The sequence below is a fragment of the Martes martes genome, assembly GCF_963455335.1.
Source record: "Martes martes genome assembly, chromosome: 2".
In the NCBI taxonomy this organism is placed as follows: domain Eukaryota; kingdom Metazoa; phylum Chordata; class Mammalia; order Carnivora; family Mustelidae; genus Martes; species Martes martes.
In genome coordinates this window covers 141831656-141856536 of record NC_137889.1, presented here as the reverse complement: position 1 = coordinate 141856536, position 24881 = coordinate 141831656, and the positions used below count along the sequence as shown (strand labels likewise).

Sequence of the window (24881 nt, the reverse complement as noted above, 5' to 3'; positions counted from 1 at the left end):
GAACTGCGATTTCTCTGCGATTCGTGAATAAACTAGTTTTGCTAGCCAAGTAACTGGCTCTTCCCTTTGTAAGGAGGACCCTGCAGACAGCATAAACAAGAGGCACGCGGTCCAAGACCCAGCGAGGGCATCGACAGGTGTGTCTGGGGCTCCCGCACTCGTGCAGGCTGCTCTGACTGCACAGACCTGGGGCACGCTCCGCTCTCCCGGAGATCACGCGCTTCTCCCGGACTCCGCAACGACTGTTGGAGGGGGTGAGAGGAGCCCCAGCAGTGGGGCCAGTGTACCAATAGAATAAAGGCTCCCGGAGTTTTGGCATGGCACAGTTCCTACAGACTCAGCCTGGCAGGGCCCGCCCTTTCACCCACCCCGGGCCTCCTGCGGACACGCCGGCGACAGCGGCCACCCGACGCACGCGATCAGCAGGCCCACGCTGCCCGGACCTCGGCCGCATCCGCCACAGACGCCCCGGCCCGGGCGAGCCCGACGCAGTGTCCACACGCTGCCGCCAGGGCTGTCGTCCGAGCCCAGCGAGGACGCGCCCCTGCAGGCAGCACGCGCCGCGCGGGCAGCCCCGGAGAAGCCGGCGTGGGCGACATTGCGTAGCTTGCGGGCGGCCAGCGGGAACGACCCGGGGCGCCCCACCCCGTGACGTCGCAGGCTGCGCCGCCTGTGCGTCCTCGCGGCACGCCGTAGTCGCGCAGCGCTAGGCGCAGGCTAAGCATGGCGGAGGTGGGCCGGGCGGCTGTGCGCGACCCAGATGCGCTACTCCCGGGGGGCTTCTGGGCGGCGGTGGCCGTGTGGCTGGAGAGGCCACAGGTGGCCAACAAACGGCTGTGTGGCGTCCGTCTGGAGGCCCGGCGGAGTGTGGCGTTGCCCCGGGCCGCGGCCGGACCCCGTCCGCACTCCCCCGGTGAGGGCTTGGGCCCCGGGCCGACTACAGGCCGGGCGCGGGGCACCGCGATTCGTGGGCCCGGGGAATCGCAGCCCCGGCACCGGCAAGGGGAGAACCGCAGGGAAGCGGGCGCCGCGGCTCGGCTCGCAGGGTGTTTCGGGCCGGCCGGCGAGGCTGGAGTCGGGGAGAGCGATTTCTCTGCCTCGGATCTGGATTCTCTCTGGGACGCTTGCTCTCAGCGCCTCGCCGGCGGCCATCCAGAGCTGCTGGCCTTCCTTAGCGGGCCTGGGGCGGGATCCCAGCCGGCGGCGCCGAGCTCGCTCGCCGTGGTTCTCAGAACCCTCATCCCGAAAACAGGACCTCGCTGCCAGCTTGCTGTCCCGAGGAGAGAACTAGTCGTGCAAGGTATGAGCCTGTCTCGTGGTGACAGGCGGAGCGAGGGAGGTGGAAATTCACCGAAGCGGGGCGGAGCGAGGGAGGTGGAAATTCACCGAAGCGGGGGTTTCTCAGCGGGCTCCTGAAACCTAGGTTCCTCCCCCCGACGCGGGGTCGCGGGGCCCACCTTCAGGTCAGGGCAGATACCGTCCTGGCAGCTTTGGGGGAGGCTTGGGTCATTCTAGGGCTGCAGCCTTGAGCTATTAGGAGCCGCGTCAGTGTTGAACGAAACTTCTAGGCCAGGTTGGAGCCTCGTTGAGACGGGGCGCAGAGGAGGCGGGTTGGAGTTGGGTCAGGGAGAGAATCTTTGGCACAGGATGCAGTTAGATGAAAAAGCATTTGTTGAACCTCAGATCAGTGAAGAGGCACGCACGGTTACTATGTCAGTACCTTTGCAGTGTCCTAGGAAGGTTGTAATTTTTTTTTTTTTACTGTTTTTTGAAGGGACACATAGAAATATGTATTTCTAGTGTAGAGAATGGGGTCATTGTTGGGAGGGGTCTGGAATGCCTGAGGGAGAAGGTGAAGGAGCTCCCTGTGTTGAATGATGGATAGGAGTTCAGCAGGGGAAGATATGAGTGGAAGTCCCGCTCCTGGAGCAGCTGCTGGAGGCTTCCCTCGGGTTTTTGCATCTCAGAGCCCACAGTGGTGTCCAGTCCTTCTCATGCTTGCATCCTCCTCTTCTGCCTCCAGCTGGAGAAAGTTCTTGGCTTATCTGGGCCCCTGTGACTGACCTGAGCCACCTGCTTAATCCCGAGTACTCCCTTTCCTGAGGTTTGTAGCCTCGTCACATCTGCAGAGACCCTCTGTGCCTTGTCACATGGCAGACACACAGGCTGGGGCATTTGGGTGCCGTTGCCTTCGAGAGGCTGTGGGACCACATTCAGCAACCCCAAATTGCTGTATAGGTGTCTTCCCTCCCACCCCACTTCCCAGTGCTGTCTGCCTCTTTGCCTCTGCAAGGCTCTTCCCACATGTCCCCTCTGCTGGGAGGCTCTCTTTTCATCTGTTATGTCCACACACATTTGGGAACTCTTCCAGCTTCTGTCTCCTGTGTTTGATCTTCATTTCCCCTCTACCAGACAGAGGTTGGTGAGTCAGTGCCCCCGAGGGCTTCAGATGTAGACGTCTGCACTCCCAGATTGGCTTCCCTGTTGGGGAGAGGCAGGGCTCCTCAGCTACGGCTTTCTCCCTTCAGCTGCTGCTGAGCATGTCTGCTGCGTGGGCCTGGCCCACTGTAGGCTCGGGATGCAGCAGTGAATAGGACATCAAACGTGTCTGTCCTCCTGGACACTGTGATAAAGGGGGAGTGGGGTGGGGAGGAGGGAAGCCCTGGGAGAGCAAAGTCGGCCTGAGTCATGACTCTTTTTAGTACTGCTTCTATAAAACGCCGAACTGAGCAGTTTTACTGGATTATCCCTGTCTTTTTTTTCCCCAGATGTCCTCAATGGAACTGTAACTTTTTTACCTTTGGAAGAAGATGATGGTGGGAATGTAAAGGTTGAGACGAGCAACGTGTATCAAATCCGGCTCAGTCAGAGCCAGGAAGAATGGTAAGAGCTCCAGAATGGAGTCCTCTTCCAGAGCTGTGTGGTTTCCGTCCCATGTCCGGGGAGCTGCAGGACTCAGGGTCATTGAAGAGATAGATGAAGGTGCCCTTTGGCAGGAGGGGGTGTGGGAACGTGTTTTCTGTTTCTAGTTGCCCTTTCCATGGTGTGTCTTGGTTCCTTTCAGCACCTGGCCTGAGTCTGTATTCTGTCCAGTCCACGTAGCCAGGGTGATGAGTAGCACATAGGTTTAGCCTAATTGAGTAATTGCAAATCCCCTTATTATTTTCTTTCTTACAACTTGGGAATGGGGAGTGAGGATAGCTTCCTTTTTTATTTCCTGCTGAGGTTCACGTTCTGTATGTAGTGGGTAGTCAGTGGTGCTTATCCCGAACGTGGCAGTTCAGTAGCCCCCTTCGTTCCATGTGGCTTTGGGCCTGTACCACAAGTGTGAAACTTGGTTTACTTCCCTTTGGTGTTTTTTAAATGGAAAAGTCAGAGGAAGGATACATTGACTTCATCACTCTGCTGCTGCTGTTTTCCTGAGAGCCATGTCTGGTCTGTACTTTCAGAACAACCTTGGGGATTGTGCTGTTGAATCAGAATGGGTTTTGCACGTGGCTTTGTATAAAGCAGGGGAGTACTGTGGGAAGAGCCTGCTTATGCAGGCAGATAGACCTGGGTTTGCCCACTAGCAGTGTGACCCTGGGTACGTGGCCTCTGGCCCTCAGTCTCCTCACCTGTGTGGTGGGTTTAATAATTCTTGAACTTCTGAGGAGGGCCTAGGCTTTGAAGGGACCTGTTGCAGGCATAGAAGCTTGATAGCAAGACTTAGAGCCTGGCTGAAGCCTCTTAGAATTATCTAGAGACTGCCCGAGGGACCTGGCCCCGGGCCCTTCCTCCGTGTGCTTGTGTTGGAAAGTGGGGACTGGGAGGAGCCACCTGGGGGACAGCGTGTCTCCTGTGGCAGTCACTGGTTGGGGGGCGCTGATGGCAGAGCTGGCAGGTAGCCCCTGAAGGCCTGTGCTCAGGGCTGCTGTGCAGGCACCCAGCATGGCACAGTCGTAGCATCACGAAGGTATGTTCCACACGTGGCAGTTCCATTCTTTGCTCACGGACTCAGGGCTCAGACTCGGATGCCTGCTCCCGTCATTCCAGGTTGGCGTTTCCTGTCCTCGAGCCCCCAGGCAGCTGTCCCTTACATCCCTGTAGGCACTCAGGCCAGGTGCTGAGCACAAGCGAAATGCGGCTTGATGGGGCTGCATCAGTAGTGCACTGCACTCCTCGTGGGCTTCTGTCATCGCAGCGGTGTTGGTGTGTGCCTGTCCCACCTCGTGCTCCGCAGCAGGCTGGGAGCGGCGCCACACGCACACACTTGCTCTGCCACCACCTGGTGCTGAGGACCATGCAGGGACAGAAAGCAGGGGAACCATGTCTGTGTCCCCATGGCCCCTCGGTAACAAAGGCGGTGTCATGTCATGTCCACACAGAGTGGGTGGGCGAGTAGGCCATGGGGACTCTGGGGGACACCTGGGAGAAGAGCCTGAGGCCCAGGGACGAGCAGGGGAGGGACCTGACAGGGTGTGCCTACTCCAGCAGGAGCTTCCAAGGTGAAGGGTGAAGGGATGGGGAGAAGGGGGCAACCTGAGTCCTTCCCAGGCTCTTCCTGCGGCGTGAGCTCCCCAAGGTGTGCCTCCCAGTGCACGATCGGAGCCTGTTACTTAGAGGGGGTGAGTTGTATCTCGAGGGCTCACGGTGGCTAAAAGCGTGAAAGCCCTATCTCTAGCCAGAGTGCCTGACCTCTCACTCTCGCCCCCCCACTTGTCCTTGTCCCATATGCACCCTTGTCCCCCACGCCTCCTCTTGTCTTAGGGCTGTTTTGGAATACCACCTTTTTATAGCCTTTCCACACCTGACAGACTGGACACTCTCCCCTTACTGGTCTGCCTGAATCGTGTCCTCAGACAGCGTCCTGTGATCTGAGTCCATGGGGGTGAGCTTTTACTCACCTGTTCAGTGCACGGACAGAGAGGACCCGCTGTGTGCCTGGCATGGGGCAGGTGCAGTGGTCGGAGACACACAGCGCACGCAGCCCTGAGCTGCATGGGGACTGTGGTCATCCTTAGCTGTGAGGCTGAGCACTCCGCTTTCTGGCCGGGAAGTACTTGGTGAGCCAGTGTACTCACACTTGAGTTGCATGTGTGAAAATACATAAAAACACAGTGTTAGGAGAATCCTGAGACATCTGGAGGGCGGCTAATCAGTGCGTGAAGCAGACGGTAGGAGGAGTTCTGTTACGTGTCCATCCTTCGGATGGGCTTCATAGGATGGGTAAACACATTTTTAATAGCATTTGTAAGAAAAGAATTCTTTCTGCTCTTAGAAAAAATGCATTTGTCTCTATTTGTTGAAAGTTCTGCCACTAGTTCCCAATTGTCAGGTTTCAGATCAAATAATTTATACTTAGAGCTGTCTTAACATGTCCTCGCTTTTGGTAAGTGTTTAATTTAAAAATAAGAATTGAAACTAGCTCTGCTTATTCATATTTTTCTTATTTTTAAAGGTTCATATCTATTTTAATTTTCTGTCCAGAAAGATGGTATTCAGATGGCATCATTTATCCCCAGCCTGCCTGGCTGGGAGAAGAGCTGCTGGCCAGGTTGGCCCGGTGGTCTGTGGAGAGCAAGAAGAGCGGATTTAAAAGCACCCTGTCCCTTATTTCCATCATCAAGTACAGCAAAACGTACCAGATGCTTAAGGAGAAGTATAAAGACATGGTCAAGGTAACTGGGGAAACATTGGTAATTTCCTCCTTTAGATGAGGGGACGTTGACCAAATTATGCCAGAAAAAGCCATTTTCTGGTTAACTTTGTGGTGTATGCAGACACATACCTCAAGTCAAAACAGAGCCACTTAAGGGCCTGCATTGTAGGCTGTATTTTGACATACATAGGGATGCAAACTGTGAAACTGTTGACACATGGAAAAGGATCTTTTCTTTCTTTCTTTCTTTTTTTTTTTTGCGCATTGCTAATTTTTTCCCAAGCAAATAAAAGCAAAGTACTTAATTGAAAATAATTGGATATTAGTTCTGAAATTGCCACATTTCCTTATGTAAACTTAAACATGTTTAAAGAAAAGATATGAAAAATCAAAGTATAAAAAGTGTATACTTTCAGAAAGAAGGTTAATTTCAGAACATGTCCTTAACTTTATATTTAAGATGTAAAGAGAAAGTAACAGCAAACCTCTGTGCTCACATGCAGAGGAAGAAATAAAGTTTCCCTAACGTAGCTGAACTTCTTTTGTAGTCTTGCCCACATATGGCCCTCTTTCTGGAAGGAACCATGATTTGTCATTTGTGTGTGTGTGTGTGTGTGTGTCTTTGTTTTGTGTTTTGTTTTGTTTTGTTTTGAGGGGGGTTGTAGAAGGAGAGAATCCTCAGAGAGAGAATGCTCAGCACAGAGCCTGATGTGGGGCCTCATCTCATGACCCTGAGATCATGACCTGAGCCGAGATCAGGATTCAGATCCTTAACCGACTGAGCCACCAGGCACCCGTGTGTGTGTGGTTTTTTTCTCAGTTATCTATCATCGTATAACAGAACACTCCAAAGGTCACAGGCTAGAGAATGTGCCCTTTCATTCTTGCTGTAGTGTGTGGGTCCTAGGCCTGGCCAACAAAGCTGGTGGCCCCTTCGCTTCCAGATCCTGGCCAGAGAGGCCTTCATTATCTTCCTAACTATTCATTTTCTTCCAGAAAGGACTTCAACTATTATTCCAGCCTTTGAAATTGTCCTTAGTGAGACAGCCCGACCTGTTAAATCCCCCATGACTAGACACGGAAATCAGAATGTGTTGCCTTGTCTTGGGTTTTTCCTCTTTTTTTGCTAGATGTCTGTTCTGCATGTGGCCTATGTGGGCAGTGAGGCGTTATGTCTAGCAGCCGGTGCTTTCGGAGCACCTGCTCGTTGTCCCATGTGGCCACAGAGGCTTTAGCTTTCCGGAGAGGGAAATGGGGACCCCCTGCTGAGGGCCACCCCTGACAAATGACAGCCAGGTGCCCACAGACCAGACAGCTGGGCCCGGCTTCCTGAGCCCTTTGCTTTCCTTGTCCGGGGTTCCTTGTTCCTCTTCCTCATCTAGAGGAACGATAGGGCAGGAGAGCTGAGCGTTCTCCTCGATGCGGCCTCATCTAAACAGTTACATCCGTCATTTCTGTTGCGAAGTCCTGCCGCGGACTGCAGTGCTCTTGCCATGTCCCGTGACGCGCGCATGCAGTAAAGATTTGGCGTGTCTTTACGCTGTGCTCTTACTGTAAGAGAGGCTTTATCTGTGTCTGCCTTTCGAATGAACTTTTTTTTACAACTTTTCCTGCCTGGTTAGTCTCATTTGACTTAGGCTGATGCGGCTACTTCACGTGTCGTGAAATGGCAGGGTGATGAGCAAACAGTTACATATGCCCTGGAAAATGTTTTAGGTGTGGCCCGAAGTAACCGATCCCGAGAAGTTTGTGTATGAAGATGTGGCTATTGGTGCGTACCTGCTGGTAAGCGCGCATCCAGTCACCTAAGCCCCTCTGCGGTGGGGGCGGCGTGCTGTCCGCCGCCGGTGGGGAGCAACAGTCATTAAATCTGTAAGCCAGAGTGCCGGCTTTGTGGCACGGGCCCTCGTCTGACTGTGGGAGAGGAGCACGCCTGTGCTGTGAAGCCGACGCGCGGGGGCTCCAGCTCAGCTGGGCATTTCCAACACCCCCTCACCACAGGCCCACAGCGCCACTCAAGCCACTGACAGCCCCCCCACCCCCGCCCCGTGACAGGCACTTGCCCTCCACTCCTGGGTCTGTCCTTGGGTAGCTCGCTAGCCCTGGAATTCGGGTGTGCCCTTGACGGAATTGTCTTGACTCTCCTATCTAGCACATGTTTGGGCCAGAAGATTTCTAATTCCCTTTCGTCTGTGATTCTCAGAGCCTTTTTAGAAATGGCCTTTTTTGCTTTGATTATCAAAGTGTACAGCCCAGAAGAACAGAGAGAAGGCATGAGGATCCAGCAGTAGCCGGTGAAGCTCTTGCCTGGAGAGGACCACTTCCATGTGGACTCTTGCTGGGACGGGCGGCCTTGAGACCCCCGAGGCATTGGGCAAGGGCAGCCCCTCTGCTCACCTGTGCGTCACCTGCACAGACCCAGGGCCGCAGACAAGGACTGGCCGCCTGTCCTGGAAATGCGATTTGTAACTCATGCAGAGTTTGTCTCTGAGTTTTTCTTGGAGGGAATGAATGAGGTACTGATTTTTATTTTTATTTTTTTAAACTTAGATTTTGTGGGAAGAAGAAAGAGCTGAGCGGGGCTTGACGGCCAAGCAGTCCTTTGTTGACTTAGGATGCGGGAATGGTCTCCTGGTCCATATCCTGAGCACTGAGGGGGTAAGGACGCTCCCATGGCCCACCTAGTGCCTTTTCCGAGTGTCTCCCAGACCAGGACAAGGGTCTTTAATGTTTTTCACTGCTGGTGCAAGCTGAACCCAGAGTCATCCCAGCTGTCGAGCTGGGACCGGCGAGAGCGGGGGCCTGTGTGGCTCGGGGAGAGGATGGCCATCCCGCTGGATGGAACAGGGCTCGCGCGGGTGAGCCTAGGGAGGACAGACTTTGCACAGCACGGCTGTTGTGGCCGTCGGGTGCTCTTTGGGGAACGAGGCATGTCAGGGCACTGGAAGGAGAAGGAGAGGCGGTGGGTTCTGTCCTCCAGAAGCTGGAATCCCCATGCAGAGGCCAGTTACACTCCCGCTGTGGTGTTCACCAACAGCAGGGGTGTGTCAGATCCATGCTGTAAAGGCGGGATGTGATAGAACAGCCCCTGTCGCTTAGAGCAAGTGGTTCAGTGTGAGCCATGAGCTTCCCGGTCCTGTGCTTCCAGCCGGTGTCCAGCCTTCCCACAGAGTCACTGTGGGAGGTGACTGTCACCCCGTGACCCCCGCTGACTTCTGACTGTGGCACTCTGCCCTGTGGGAAAGGTGCTCTGTGCACAGCTGTAGGACTTGAAATGGGGCTGTTGGAATACTTTTTATTTGCTTTGTTAAAAAATGGGTTTGTGACAGTAACAGCTGTAAACAAGTTATTTGGGCTGGGGCGTGTCAGCACATCGGGTGGTGACCTTCAGGCTGGTAGGTGAGGACAGGGTACCTTGTGCACCTCTTCTCTCCTCCCAACTTGGAAACGAGCATGGCTGCCCCGCGGGAGCCCGTGGGCACGGGCATGCATACTGGGGGTGAAGCCGCTGCAGGGGGACAGGCCTCATTGGCTGGCTAGCTGGAGGGGCAGGTGCACTGGGGTCTGGGACTGACTCTGGGCCATGAGAGGGGGCTCTGTGTCCAGGTGTGTCTTCTGGGCCACTGGCCTTGGACCCGTTCCCATGCCTCGACTCTCTTTCCCCTTGGTAAAGACTCTTGGTGACCTTCAGCAGCCCTCAGGATCTGACCTGCCTCAGTTGCTGAGAAGCTGCGGGTGCTGTCAAGGATCCCGCACTTCACGCTGCCGACTCACCCTGCAGAGTTTAATGCATTCTTGCTCATTTATTATGATGTACTGACCTTTGTATTCTGAAATTCTTCTAGCACCCAGGCAGAGGGATCGATGTCCGGAGAAGAAAAATCTGGGATATGTATGGACCACAGACTTGCTTGGAGGTACCGACCGTGTTCATTTGTCTGCTCTCGGTGTGCTTGCCCCCTGGGGCAATTGTTTTCACGAACGTGCCCGGCACTGACCTTTCCAGCTGCCTCGTGCGTGTTAGCTAGTCCTCGTGCAGTGCCAGCTGTTGGTCCCCTGTCATGCCCACTGTGCCTAGAGGCCAGGGCACACGCACCCTGCTTCTTGGCTCACCTCCTGTTCTCAACGGTGTTTTCAGATGACAAGTCACACTGCATAAATCCTTGTGCATCAGTCTTAGTCCACTTAAAAAAAAATGTCGTAGACCAAACTTGAGAAGTTTTGGATGATATTGTCATAATGCTTTTCAAAAAGGTTTTTCCTTAAAAACACTTTCAAGGAGAGTTTGGAATGCTATTAAGACATGCATCAAAAAAAAAAAAACCACGAGAAAAAGTAGAGGTTTGCGTATTTATGAAATACTTGAGTGCCCTCAACCTGCCAGGCTTTCTCAGGTGCTGATATTTCGACAGTGATGGGAAGCTGGGGGCAGGGAGCACCCACACATACAGAGCGAGTTCAGGGTGGCAGGTGTGGTACACGCTGAGGGGGGTGAGGGGGCTGCCGTGGGTCTGGGTTGTGCTCTGTGTGGGGGTGGCCAGGAGGGCCTCCCAGCAAGAAGGCAGGTGCTGAGGAGCCCAGGAGAGGAAGGTAAAATGCAACTGGGCTGGGGCAGGACCACAGGTGTGCGGACGCCCTGTGGAGCTGCAGAGCTGGGCCACACACATTTCCTATGGGTCATCTAGTGGCCTGACCTCCAGAGCCCATGACCCTCGGGCCACAGTGAACCCAGGTCTCCGCAACCTTGCTCAGGAGTAGCTCACTTGTCCTGGTACCAGTCAGAGGAGAGTCTCTCCCCAAGGGAGGAAGTGACCGGCCCCCTGAGCAACAGTCCCCTGTCGGGTCTGGCATTCAGTGTTTATGGAGTTGGCGTCCGGTCAAGGCCTCTGAGCCGGCCAGTGGAGGGCTCGATGGCAAGGGTCTGCACACTCAGCTCCTCCTGCCTTCCAACAGGACTCTGCCGCCCTGGTGGCCTCAGGACCTTGGTCCTGGAGTTAGACGCAGGGTGTGACTAGGATGCAGATTGTCCTCCCCAGTGGCAGAGTGCTGACAGGATGTCTCGTGTTCACTTTGTGCTGTGGACAGTGTAAGGGCACATAGACATCACAAGGCGCGTGGTTGTCCCGGAAGCTTACGGGCATCACAGCCACTCTTGTAGCCCCCACTCCGCCCGCTGCTCTTGGGAAACAGATCTCAGCTCTGCCACTTCATCTGTAAGTAGTTAGACTCTGAGACTTTTTTTATACTTTCTGCTTCATTTTCTTCTAAAGGTGAGAATAATATTGCAAAAAATAAAAAAGATTCGTGGAAGGGAGTTCACGGCTATCTCTGTGGGCTGGTTGTCTTTATCTGCACCGTCAAAAGCCAAGCATGAGTTTCCAGCTTCTTTCCAAATCCTCGTTTGATTGTAAGCAAAACCACCTGTCTTAAATAAGAGCAGCTGTAAATTGTATTCTAATTCATGCAGGCCGTTTAAAGGGAAATAAGCAACTTTAAATCTAGACGGGGTGGGAATAGAGAATAACATCAAAGGTTTGTTTTTCCTGCTTTTAAATTATTCATATGCTTGTTGACTGGTACTGTTTTCGGTGTTTTAGTATGTGTGTAAGTAGAAGCCCAGATGCTTATTTAAGAATCAGAAAGATTGTGGAGTTTAAATTCTACTTTCGTTTACATCACGTCTGCACAAGACCCATGGTTTTTGTTGTCCTACGGAATGGCCTTGAAAGTGGGGTTGTCCTAGTGTCTTCTCTGTTTGTTTTGATGAAGGAATGGCAGCTGCACTTACTTCCCTTGGGGCTTCAAGATTAGGGTTTTGAGTGGTTGTATAATGTCCTTTCTCTTTATCTTTCCGGTTCTTACCGACAGACCTACTGTTGGGACCTGACTTCAGTCATTCATAATGACCATTCTTAAGTCGTAAAATCAAGCTGCTTTCAGCTTAATGATAGGAATTATCAGAATGGTTAACCTGCCTGTGTAGTGGGTTTTTACTTGGTGTCTGAGTGTTTACAAAACCTCGCATGGGGGTGCTTGGGTGGCTCAGTGGGTTAAAGCCCCTACCTGCAGCTCAGGTCATGATCCCAGGGTCCTGGGATCGAGCCCTGCATCGGGCTCCCTGCTCTGCGGGAAGCTTGCTTCTCCCACTTCCACTCCACTCCCCTTGCTTGTGTTCCCTCTCTCGCTGTGTCTTTCTCTGTCAAATAAATAAATAAAATCTTTAAAAAAAAAAAAAATCACATGATAGCAGAGGCTTCTGCTCCGTGTGAGGTGCCCTGGTCTCTTACCTTTCCCTGTGCTGCCATGGGCGTGCTTCGTGACGTTGATCGGCAGGCGTGAGATTGCATGATGCATTACATTACACACTTAGATCAACTTCAGACCTGCTTGCATTCTGCTCACTTGCTCCTAAGGCCCTCTATGGCTCCGATGTCCTGGAGTGTGGAAACGGTTCCTTTGTCCCACCTCCTGCAGCTCCTTGTATGTTGATGAACAGAAGTGCCTTTGTACGATCAGAAAGAGATGAGCACTCAGGGCATGGTTGGTTTCTCTAGCGATGATGCTGGAAGCTGCTGGGTTTCACGCCCTCTGGGGCAGATGCAGCCCTACGTTCAGGTGCCCGTCCAGTGTCCCCGAGGCCGGGGTAGGGCTGAGACCACGCCCAGCAAGCCGGGGTTCCGAGGGGCCTTGCTTTGGGAGCTCTGTGCTGCTTTACTGAACACGTGGTCTTGTTTTGTGTTTTTCTCTCAGGAAGGTGCAATCACCCCAAGTGATAAGACCCTTTTCCCTGATGTCGATTGGTTGATTGGTAACCATTCTGATGAACTGACGCCGTGGGTACCCGTCATTGCGGCCCGGTGAGCAGGTGGCCCGGGCGGCAGGGTGGATGGTGGGGGAGGTTTGGGTGCCCTCTCTGTCCGCATCTGGCCACAAGTGGCTGTTGGACACTGGAAATGGAGCTGGCTCAGATTGTTGGAAGGATGATGTGTCGAGCATATCAGGCCAGGGCTGAATTCTGCCTGGCCAGAGAAGATAGCTCCCAAATGTGGTTCACAGTGTTTGCTCAACAGCGCTGATGAAAACTAAGGACTTCGGCAGTGTTTATAGCCAGTGTGGAGACAGGTCGTGTTTTCTTGGAAGTTGTTTTCTGACAGCGAGGGTCGGTCTTCAAAGGAAAAGTCTGTGGACAAGGTGACCTTTGGAACAATATTTCTCTCTCAGCCCAGGGGCTGCACGTGGGGCAGCGGCCCTTCTGGCTCAGGAGGAGATGTTGCTTCTGGAAGTCTTATGTTGCAGTTGAGGAGAACAGCTGCGAGGGGGCAAGTTTTTATGAAAGTAATTAGATTCATGTTTTATGAAGAAAGTATGGCATGCTGCATTGTTTCTAGAAACTGAATTAGGGAGAACTGTTATTCATGTTCTCATCAGAAAACACGAGCAGCTGCCAGCACACATATGTCTTATCCCGAGGCATGATAGCCACGTGGCTCTTCTGCTGAATTTTCTTTCGGTTTTGGTGGATTGATTTTGAAGGTCCTCCTATGGCTGCCGTTTCTTTGTCCTTCCCTGCTGCTTCTTTGACTTCACTGGGAAGTACTCCCGGAGGCAGAGCAGGAAGACTCAGTACCGAGAGTACCTTGATTTCGTCACAGAAGTGGGGCTGACCTGCGGGTTTCACGTCGAGGAGGACTGCCTGCGCATTCCGTCAACCAAAAGGGTGCGTTCTGGTCACTATGGGCTCGCTGTCCTCGGTGGGGTGCTGGTGTCTGGATGAGGGGCTGAGGGTCACGTCACAGAACCAAAAGGGCTGCTGGTGTTCAACACTGGGTGCGTTCCAGAAGCTGTCTGTGCTGATCTCAGTGTCTCAGCCACAGGTGGCCTTCGGAGGGCTCGTTCTGCACCCACGGCCCCTCCCATGGTGGCTTTGCAGGACCCTCACCAAGTCTTCATTTCCTTCCCAGAAATTGCACGTGGCCCTCGGGGACCTGCCCAGAGTAGGCGTCAGCCTGACTTGTGTAGCGGTGGCCTGAGTATTGTCTGGGGCTGCCCACTCTGAGTTCCGACTCCTCGGGTTCCCCAGTCATTGGCCCAAATTGAAGTCTGGTTCAGAAGTTCCAAATGAGTCCCGTTTTCTCATTACATGCTCCATTAATTCAGATTTGCTTGAAAGGTAGTTTGCCCAGACAGACTTTGGCCCTTGCCTAGTCTGTGAAAACAGCAGGTGTGACCTTCCCGCCAGGGGGCGTCAGAGTGGACTGGGCAGCCTTCCCGCTCACCCTCTGAGCCACCGGTTTGTGATAATCTCTGGTAGTTTCCTTTTGTCAGACTCCATGGCTGTCAGAATGCTTTTTTGACCAGCAAAACACAAAAACCCATCATATCCAAATTAGAAGCTTGATTGCTTGATATGGTGAAAAGGACGCAAGACAAGTATGAGGTGAGCTCTTGGCTCTGCCACCTGCTCGCAGTGAACTGTCGCACACATTGCAAACCGTGCCTTTGTCCCCGTGTTTCCAGAGGGGAGGCGGTAATACGGCACCTTCATCGTGGGCACCCAGTGGTGGCGGTGAGTGGGGCCCCCGGGGCCTCGGGTACATCATTGCTGCCTGTGCAGCCACCACTCAGATCACTCTGAAAGCTTCCTTTGGGACTGTGCTTTGGAGCCACAGTGTCATTCTCATTAGTGCCCTCATGTCGGCAAGTCCCCCTGGGAACCATTGAGATTTGGGTCACGTGCATACAAGGATCCCACAGTTCGGGTTTTTGCACTAGTCTTTCTGTTGTCTTGCTGGAGGGCACGTATCCTGCATCTCTCTGAGCCTTGGCTTGCTTATAACCTGGTGGACTGGGGGGCAGGTGTGCACACATCTTGCTGTTCAATGGGGGCGCCTGGCACATTTGTCCCCACACAGCAACATCACGTCACTTGCCCGGGATCACATAGGGAGCAGGTGGCAGAGCTGGAGTGTAGTGAGGGGGTGGCTCTGATGCTTGCTTTCATTGCCTGTAAGCTGGCTTTGTAGCTCTCGCCTGGGGACGACGTTGAGAGATGCTGTGCCTGGGGTGGCGGCGCCAGACTGGCCTCGCTCGCCCCGGGGACACCTGTGCGGCCGCCTTCCTCTGGGCTATATAGAGGAGAAAGCTCGAAGTGAGCATTCGCACTGCCCCGGGTACTCTGCAGGGGTCACGTGCCCCCTCATCGGACCAGATCTCCAGAAGGACGTCCCAGTTGGAGAGGTCTGGCTTCCCAGCAGCGTCCATGCTTGGGGTCACATGAAGGCTCCCACAAGTGAAGTGTTCAGAGCGGGCACGGCTGTAAGCTCAGTGGGGGGCTCTGTTGTTACACATGTGTTAGGGCCCTCAAAGTCTGAGCCTTGAGATTCTTTGTGAGCTTTTGCTCTTGGATTATTCTGGACATTTTTATTGATACTGATTCCTAAAGTAAGCATTTCTTTCATGATAAATGCTTAAAACTTTTAATTTGTGCTGCAGAACAAGAGAGTTGAGTGGAAACCAGGCCGTGGTCTAGGAGCCTGGTGATATACCCTGCTGTTTTTCACACGCAGGTTTGTCTCATCGGGAAATCCAGAACATACCCACCTGCTGGAGAAGTTTCCATGGATGAGCAGAGAACCCAGTACATTAACAGCAGGCGGGGCCGTCCCGTGAGCCCACCCGGTGAGGAGTCTGTCCCTCCTCCACCCCGGGCCACAGTGGGACACACAGGTCACCCCGATGGGCACCAGGCCTTGGACACCAGGTTTGCCACAGGAGGGGCGGAGATCCGGGCCAACCAACTCTGGCTGTCTGGATTTCAGCCTAGAGAGAAAGCTGAGCGCGTGAGGAACTGTGCCACCCTTCCTCGAGATTTTATTGACCAAGTGGTTTTGCAAGTGGCACATTTGCTGTTGGATGGAGAGCAGTTAAACACAGGAAGCGCTTCCAGCGGCAGCTCGAAGGCCTGGAACCAAGGAGGTATGCCCCCGGCGGCCGCATGCCTGCTGGCTTTCAGATGGTGGTTCAGCTCTTCTTTAGGACCAACTTGAAATTGTGTGGTTGTTTTTAATTAATGTGTATTTTAAAGAGACATCGAGGATGAACGGGCCACTGACACTCTCATTGTTTAAGGTTTCCCTACAGTTCCCATTAATGTGCAGGACTCCATTCCCTCGGAGGAAGGCACTGAGGGCAGAGGGATGGTGTTCAGACCCTTAGTTCACCTTCACAGAATTGTCCAGGCTTCAGGGAGTGGAGCTCTTTATTTTCAGTTTATAGGGGTCATCCAAACGGAAAACAGAGTCCTGAATGCCAGGAAAGCGCACTGTCGCCTTGACAATAGGGTAACACTTGAGAGACGTAGTCGATAACCTGGTTCCCTTTGAAATCCCCCAAGTGCAAAACTCAGACGTGGTGAAAGGGAAACAGTTATATCTGATTGTCCTCATAGGATGACACCGAAGTAACGTGCTGAAATCAGTGGCGTTCAGGAGAGATAGGGACCCAAGTGTGGGCTTCCATTATTTTTGTAAAGTGTTTCCAGTCCTAGGTGGCTGCCCCGTCCAAGCTGGTTTCTTTCCTGCGCGGTGGCACCAGAGGGCACTGTGGAGCTAGCTGGGCTGGGCAGCGCCTGGGACTTGCCTCTGAGTTTTGGAAGTCTTTGGAGGACCTGGGGGAGCCCTACCTCAGCCTGTCTGGGGCTGCTGCCTGGCTGCCTGTGAGTGGGGGCCCAGGAGCAGGCGGTGAGCCTGGCCTTCCCCACCGGTGACGTTGTCCTGCCCAGAGCCTCCACAGCTCTGGTGTACGTGCCATGGGGCAGGGCTGTGGAGCAGATCCCCTTCGCTGTGGATCACTGACCCTGGTGGTGTCTGACCGAAGGGCCTCTCTAGGGATGTGCTGGCGGCCTCTGCCAGAGCCCCTGCTGCAGGTGGGTGACCACCCATGAAACTGGGTGCTATGGCCTGCTCTGTGGGTTGGTGCCCCACTTCCTGCTGTGCACTGCTGAGGTGGGGCCCGAGTAAAGAGGAAGGCAAGCTGGGTGGGGGGCTTCCAGTGGGGTCTCGGGGGGCCAGGAGTCCCTGCAGTAGGCAGGCAGGTGCCTCAGAAACATTTGTGTGAATCTGAAAATGGGGAGTTCGACTTTCAGACCCAGGAGTGATTGAGTTCAGGAGGTCCATGCCTGTGCCTGGGACGGCACTTTCCCAGCAGTAACCACCTGGGTCTTCTTGGGTCCGATGTAGACAGTGGGTGGCTCTGATCGTCAGGTCTCAGGTCTCAGGCCTGCCTGCCCGGTGGAAACCCCTGCAGAGCTGGGGAGTCATTGTCCCACATGGGTCTCGGTGTCTGGGGCTGGCCTGAGGTGCTCCTGTGGGGGGGACCTATACCCTTGGCCTCTCAACCCACAGGTTCCTGCACTTGGGTGGTCTTCTCACCTTCTGGCTGCTGGAGTTTAGTGACCCCTCCGCAGCCTGCCCCTGTGTGACGTAGGCACGGGTCTGTCTCCAGGGCCTGAGTGATCTCTGCAGGGGGCACAGGGTGGGAGGAGGTGGTTCCTGCCCTCACAACTGGGTCAGGACACACACTCGGCTGAGGATGAGCAACCAGGGGGAGGCCGTGTGCAGCTGTGTGTGTGAGCACCGTCGCCGGCAGCTGGAGCAGGGCCGGACCCAGGAGGGGCAGGGGTCTGTGTGGATTTCAGCCTTCTCCTTAGCCGGCCCGCTTGCTCTCGGAACGGGTTTGAGGTGGCTGAGAGGTGCATCGTGAAGGCGGGCTGGCTCTGGTAGATGGAATCCCAGGCACTGCATGGCTGCTCCCCTGGGCATCTGGGGCTGGGCCACACGGCGGCACTGATTTTCCATGTCTGGAAGGGAGGGCTGTCTCCGCTGGCCTGCATAGTCGTCGGGTGGGTGGAGGCGAGAGCCCAGGTACAGGGCCTGGCAGGTGGGAAGTCCCTGGCATCCCCGGGGGTGGTGACTCGGCCCATGTCGTTCCCACTCCATGTGCCGTGGCCTCAGAGCCAAGGTCAATCTCAGGGCCGCTCCTGCTGACATGCGTGAGGAGCCAGGACAGACGGAGCTGGCACTGTCCCTGGGCAACAGGCATGCCTGTTTAATGGTCTCCGTCGGCCTTTATGTTGTTGGGGAAACCCGGTTTCTGCAGGAAGCCTCTCGTTGGCGGAAGTGGCCCATGAGCTGGCCGGGGAGACGCTGCAGAGGTTGAAGCGGGAGTGTGGAGGCCTGCAGACACTGCTTAGAAACAACCATCAGGTGTTTGAAGGTAAGGGATCAAGCCCGGAAATGCACTCATTCCTCAGATGTGGAGGACATGCCTAGCTTTTCTGAATCAGAAGGTTCTTCCCCACAGATTCTGCCATCCCTGTCCCTGTTTTTTCTATTAAGTGAAGTTTGCTTTATTTTCCCTTTAAATTTTTTAAAAGATTGATCTGTTTTGGAGTGTGCGCATATGAGTGATCTGAGGGGAAGGGCAGAGGGAGAGAACTGAGTGCGGAGCCTGATGTGGGGCTCGATCCCAGGACCCTGAGATCATGACCTGAGCTGAAACCAAGAGTCAGAAGCTCAACCAACTGAGCACACCCAGGCGCGCCTGAGTAAAGTTTGCTTTAGAGGAGATTTAGGTACCTAGGAAAGTGGGAGAGAGAGGATAGAGTCCCCCTGCCCATGCCCAGCTTCTGCCCTCCGAGCACCTTCCACCAGGAAGGGATGTTGGCCACGCCTCTTGTCTGATTTTCTCCAGTCCAGCCCCCACAGGCACGGCACCCCTGGCCAGGTCTGGCCTTACCCCTGTCCGGGATGTGCTCACGACTCACATGGAAGGAAGAGCAAGTCTGAAAGCCTCCTGGCCAGGTGTCAATGGAGGACTTTCTGGGTGGGGGGATTGTTACTTGCGTTGGCCCTCAGCTGCCTGCATTCTGGAAGCATCCCGAGCTCCCAGCAGTTAGAGGAGGGAGCCCCGATGCCCGTCACTGCACTGCCCTGGGTATCTGCCCTGGGCCCTTGGGAGCAAGGCTCTCAATCCCCTCCTGCCCCATGCTCCAGGCTTCCAGGACAGCCAGGTGGTATAGAGGGGCCCAGGAACCTGTGCCCTTTCACTCAGTCTGCTCTTGGCCTTCTGGAGCGTCCAGGCTGGTGGGGAGGGGGACGCAGAACAGGTACTCACTTGTCGACCAGGGGTAGAAGGAAGTTCCCTTACTTAAAATGTTCAAGCACAAACCCATCGCCCACGTGGTCAGTCATTTGTCCTGTTTCCTTCTTGGAGCTCCTCTCCCTCTTTTCTTTGTGGAAGTATTTTAGAGTGAACCCTAGCCTGCCTGCAATCACCCCTGAATACATCAGCGAGGGGCTTTAGAGATCCTGGTGTCTGGTATCACTGTCGCGCCATAGGCGCGTGTCCATTGGAGTCGTGATGTGCAGGGAGGCCTACCCTCCCACAGGGCAGGGGGCGGGAGGGCTGTGCTGGGGACATGACCTCTGGGCCGGGACTTGGTAAAGAGGACGAGGAACAGCCTTTGTTAAAGGTCTGTGCTGGGAAGAAGCGGGATTGGGGCTTGATGAGAGGGCGTGGCCTGCAGCCTCCTGTGGCTGCAAGGAGGGCTTGGGCCTCTGTGACGGCAGGGGAATAGTGACGCCATTGTGACTAGCTCCAGGCCAGCTGCGGGGTCACCATCTGTGCACCCGCTCTCTGCCACATCGGGGGCCTCAAGGGTCAAGGGCAGGGCCCGGTGCAAGTCCCCCCACAGCACAGCATCTGGCTCCTTCAGACTGCATCTAGGGAAGCACACTTGATTCTGTTTCCGCTGGGAGGCGGCCTGGGAAGGCCAGCTGTGGGCTGGTGCTGAGTACCTCTTCTTTCTGAGAGGTGGGTGCAGGGCGTACAGGTGGTGGGTTCTGGGTGATGGTGCCTGATGGTTCTCAGCAGAGAACATGGCGTCCGGAGAAGACCCGGCCAGCAGGGACTGCCCCTACGCCCCTAAGGCCACCCTGCAGCTGCTGAGCCAAGCTCCTTTGGGTCAGTCCCCACACCCCCCCCTTGTGCTGCTGCTGAGAAGAGTGGTTGGGCAGTGACTCGGGGCAAGTGGCCATGGCCTATGGAGCGCATCTGTCCACTCCCAGCCTGTAAAGCTAAGGGAGTTGGGCGCTGTCACCTTATCTTCCCTGCCAGTGTGTGCACGTGACACATGAGAGCTCAGGTGCACACGGCTCCCACACATGCACAGGAGAGCTCAGGTGAGCAAGGCTCGCATGTGTGCATGGGAGAGCTCGGGTGCACAAGGCCCCCATTCATGCACGGGAGAACCTGGGTATGCATGGCTCCCACGTGCACACGGGAGAGCTCCGGTGCTCATGCCCCTCCCCATGTGTGCATGGGAGAGCTTGGGTGTGTGCAGCCCCCCACGCTTACAAGGGAGAGCTCAGGTGTACACAGCCCCCCCCCCCCACACACACATGCACAGGAGAGCTTGGGTGCACACAACCCCCCCATGCCTGCACAGGAGAGCTCAGGTGTGCGTGGCCCCCCATGTGTGCACAGGAGATCTCAGGAGTATGTGGCCCCCTACATGTGCATGGCAGAGCTTGGATGACATGGCTCCCTCCACACATGCATGGGAGAGCTCAGGTACGCAGGCTTATAGTGTCTTTGGGTGGCCCAGATGCCCTTGGTAGAGATAGACTTTGTTTTCATTTAAACCTGGTTTTCTCAGGGCAGTGCCTGTGATGGCATTGAGCCCTGTAAGCTGAATTGGAGTTTCCATGTTTTGAGTGGCTGCAGAGGCTGGGGTGTGGGCCGGCAGGCCCCCTGCTGGGGAGTGGAGCCACTGGGGGGCAGGGGGGCAGCCTTCCTGAACCTGCAGTTCCTGCTGCACTCCAGCTCTGGCATGACTGCCTGGGCTTTGCTCTCCGTCTCACACGGTCTTTGTCTGTGAAAACACCCGCTGCAACCCAGAGGGCTGCCCTTCTGTTTTCCCAGCGTGGCTTTCTGTTTGACTTCGTGAAATCGTAGCTTTTTTTCCCCCCACTATAAATATGCATGTATGTGACTGCTTTCCTATGCAGTTCACATGGGGGGTTGCAAATTTATTTTTGGAAACACTTCTGAGTAGGCAGCTCAGGGCTTGAGCACTGAGTAAACATTCTGCTCACTGTCACGCAAAAACTATGCACGGAGTGTGCTCTTATCTCCCAGGGTGTTTGAAACAAGAGCCTCTAGTTTCTGGTCGTGTTTACAGGGCCGAGGAGGTTGGAGCGATTTTGGATGCCCTCAGTTCTGCCGGCGCCGAGCACCTTGTGAGGGATGGGCCAGTGCCCTGGTGGGTGCGTGCTGGGGGCAGGGGCTTGGCGGGGCCGTGGCCGAGTGGTCTGTGTCCCAGGTGCCGTCACTCTGTACTGGCCGTGATGAACCTGTGGCTGCCTTTCACGTGGGGACTTGCTCAAAGTCTCTCCTGGTTAGAGATTGCTGGCCTGGCAACCCAGGTCACGTCTGATCAGAACCGGAGCATGGGGCACTGTTCTGGTAAATTGCCCGTAGTGATTGTGGGAGGGAAAGTACTTTGGGAGGAGAAGGAGAAGCCCAGTCAGGGAACTTGGGTAGAATGCGCTGAGTTCCTGTGATTCCACCGTAGGATCGGGAGCGTATTTCCCACGGCGGCTGGGGAGGCCCACTGGTGCTCTGACCTGTGAGCCAGCAGGAGTGGGTGCAGGGGCACGGCAGGGAGCTTCCCTGGGACCTGGGGGTGCACGGGAGCGTGTTGCGGGAGAGCTTGGGAAAACCTATCTCTGCCATGGCCGTTCCTCTGTCATTGGTGCCTGGGCCCCTGGGCCCCTGGCCCTGCAGGTGTTGCTCCAGAAACGTGACAAGGTGCCCATTTAACTCATGAGACCACTGTGACAGCCTGCTGCAGGCCAGCCTCTCCTCGGGTGGGGACCCCTGTGGAGGCTTTGGACCAGGCCAAGGGCTCCTTGCATTTTTGGGCACACACCAAAGGCGCCTGGTGGGAATCTCGCCTCGGGGCTCCTTCGGGACGCACTTCAGGGCCACGTCCTTCTGCAGGGACATCTAGTGGAACCTAGTGACATTCCCCTGACCTGAGCTCTCACACTAAGGAAGCTGGGTGTCGGCCTTGTGGGGAGCAGTGCAGGAGGCCGGCTCCGAGGGGGAGCCAGCTGTCCATGTGGCCCTCCGTCTGTGAGGCGCCTCTCTGCAGCTCCTTTCCTTGCCTTAACGGAAAATGTTTAATAAATGGGAGTCCACAGAGACAGTCTCATTATTGCCACAACACGAGGCTGTTTGAAAGCAAACTCCAAGCTTTAATTTGTGCTTTCAAATTCTCATTAGAAACTGGAGAGTCAGATTTATTCACTAAGCTTCCTTTCTTTCTGCCTGAGCATGTCTTGTCTCTGGCTGGCCTTGCAGCTTCCAGGGAAAACCAGGATGGATGTGGCTGCTTTGGCCATGTTTCGGTGGAGTTGCTGGCTTCTGGGGGGTCAGGTGGCCAGGTGAACGCCTGGGTGGAGTCTGGGCCTGAATGGGGGTGGCTGGCTCAGGAGGCAGCCCACTGGGGGGCCCGGGCAGCCGCTGGGGCTGTACCACTGCCCAGTACCCGTGTCCTGTGGCAGCCCCCACCCTGCCAATGGAGCTGCTCTACCCCTCCCCAGATGCGTTTGGGGGCTCTGGCTTTGCTGGGTGCCAGTAAACCCTCCTCTTCACCTGCCTGGAAGGGAGCTTTGCTTGTTCTCTCTTTGATGCGGAGGTGAGTCTCTCCAGGACAGACGCCACTGTGGCTTCCCAAGCTGCATCTGAGCCTGGGACCACATGTGGCTCTTACACCGTAGTCTCCCAGGCCCTCTGGTCGCTGCCCATAGGCCCGTCCTGATGCAGCCCCAGGCACTTGTCAGCAGCCCCCTCAGCTTCCCTACAGCTCATTGCCCCAGCCCCAGGTGTCCAGTGTGTGCCTCCTGAAGGCCCCAGACCCTTGGCACTGGCCCCTCCAGGCTCCCCCATCCTGCTTCTTGCCTGCTCCCTCGGGCCCTCCCTCCCACCCCCCTGTCTGCCCCGCCAGGCCAAGGCTCCGGGTTCGGCCTCCACGGGTGCTCACCCTTCAGGCATGGATGGCTGGTGTCGGGGGCCTGCAGCCCCAGGCCTTGGTGAGTTAGTGGACTTGGAGAACGACTGGGCTATGTCTTCTCTTTGTTTGGAACACAGTTGTGAACGGGAGAGTTCAGATTCGCGACTGGAGAGAAGAGACGCTACAGAAGCAGCCACACTCGGAAGCAAAGCGGAGACTCTGCTCAGAAGCTTTCAAGACCCGCGTGTGCTGGTTCTACAGTCACCACCCCGACGGCTGTGTTCTGCCTTCGGACAGCTGCCCGTTTGCTCACGGGCCAGCAGAGCTGCGGCCGCCCCGGACCCCTAAGAGGAAGAAGCCAGTTCTGTGAGCTGTTTCCGCCGCGTGCGAGGGGCACACCCTGGCTCCCTTGGGGACTGCATACTCTGCAGGTTGGGGTGACTTCCTCTGGATTCCCCTGTAATGTGGCCTGTTAGTTACATGCACACCAGACACTGCAGAAGCTGGTGTCCCTCCTGCGTCTGCCCCTGAGTCAGTGCTGGCGCTGTGTTGTAAACAAGGTCACGCCTGTGTTCAGCATCTTTATTCCAGAAAGAGCACAGGAGCACTTGAAGCATCTCATTGTCTCGAAGGTGAGGAAGTGCCTGGACCATCCGGCCCCTCTCGGGAGCTCGGCTCGGGCTTGCTAGACTCAAGGCTGAGAGTGGGCTCACCCCAGGAACACAGCCAGTCCCGCCCACTCCAGGCTGTACGGGCAGCCCAGCCACTCCAGGTGCTTATCACTACACGCAGGTTTTCTCAAGGCTGTAATGCTTACACGTGCAGGTTATTTCTAGTTACAGAGAACAAAACAACCATCATTTCTTCAGCCAGGTCACGCTAGGTGATGGGAAAGAAAATCCTAAGTGATACCCAACAAGGCCAGAAAATCTAAAGATCACAGAAAGCAGAAACCCCCCTGCTGTCCCTCTCTACTAGACCTCCCCAGAAGTGCTGTCAGCAGATCTTTTGGTTCTGGACAAAAAAAATACCCTATGTGTTTCCGTTTGAAATTATTTTTTCAGTTTTACATAAAAGGTCACGTCGATGTGCATTGTCCTGCCCTTCATTTTCTGCATGGCATGCCCTGGTGACTTCTGCAGTGTGGTATTCCGCAGTGTGGGTATTCTCGCTTCGCTCGAGACCATGAGAATGAACTCCTCCCTTTCCCTGAGAGGCGCCTCCGCTTGGTGCAGCACAGCGGTGCCTGGCCAGCCACAGCCAGGTGGGGCCTGCGGCTGTGCCTGCCTCCCTTGCCCCGTGTGGTGGGTGTGTTCCTCCCCACCCCCAGCCTCTTCCCTGCAGGAGGCTCCCGGCAGAAAGTCTTGCTGGTGCCAGTGGCTGCTGCGGTGCCCCTTGGGCTATGATTGGCTCGACCGGTACACACGGAGCTGCTCTGAGCCACAAGGTGGGGGGCCTGGTGCAGAGGCCCCTCCGACTGCGTTTGTGGGGGATGCCTGGTGTAGGCAACTGTGGCTGGCTGAGCAGAAGGAGAAAGTCCCGGGCTTCCCATGGTGGCCGTGAGCTGGGTTAGCCCATGCTGGGGCTGCGGCCTCCCTGCCTCTGACCTCAGCTACAGCCACCAGGGGTCTTCATTGGCATGACACCGGTGAGTGGAGGTCTCCTGTGCACTTGCTGCCTGATGCCTCTGGGATGATTCCCCGCAAGACAAGCCCTGGCCTCTCTGCCTTGGGCTCAGACCTGGGGCAACCTCCCCTTCCTTCCTCTCGAAAGGGGAGCCCCTTCTAAGGGGTGAAGTGGGAGCCCTGGGACTGGCCTTTGAGGGCACGCAGCTGCTGGTGGCCAGGCTCTGGTAAGCTGCATGTGTCCACTTGACTTTTCAACTGAGGGAGAGCTACTGTGGTGGCCACAGCAGCCCGGACCTGCAGGCTGTGCTCCTGTCCCTGTCCCCAGCCCTGGAGCTGCTCGTCTTGGAGCGGGTGGGCTGGCCCTCGGGGAAATGAGTGGCCCCACAAAGTCTTGAGGTGGATGCTTTGCCCTGAAAAACACACATCTTGGCTGGGATCAGGGGTGGGTGTTGGATGACCTCAGCTCTCCTGGGTGCCCCCAGGTTATGCCTGTCCCAAGGTGGGTGGCCAAGGGTCCTGCCAGGCTGGGTGCTGT

At 55.5% G+C, this 24881-nt stretch overlaps 1 protein-coding gene across 3 annotated transcripts; it reads left to right on the top strand.

The window, feature by feature from the left end:
- Positions 1-700: 700 nt before the first annotated feature.
- TRMT44 (tRNA methyltransferase 44 homolog) lies at positions 701-23810 on the top strand. Of its 3 annotated transcripts, XM_080797288.1 has the most exons (11): positions 705-1300; positions 2769-2883; positions 5441-5660; positions 7358-7426; positions 8192-8299; positions 9487-9558; positions 12392-12498; positions 13175-13358; positions 15208-15616; positions 17798-17914; positions 22856-23810. In XM_080797288.1, the coding sequence occupies exons 1-11, from the start codon at positions 724-726 to the stop codon at positions 23086-23088; spliced, it is 2211 nt and encodes a 736-aa protein (XP_080653414.1). In that variant the 5' UTR covers positions 705-723; the 3' UTR covers positions 23089-23810. The 3 variants fall into 3 exon arrangements, with proteins under 3 accessions (XP_080653415.1, XP_080653416.1, XP_080653414.1); XM_080797289.1 differs by lacking the exons at positions 7358-7426; positions 8192-8299 and having other exon boundaries at positions 701-1300; XM_080797290.1 differs by lacking the exons at positions 12392-12498; positions 13175-13358 and having other exon boundaries at positions 702-1300.
- Positions 23811-24881: the final 1071 nt, after the last annotated feature.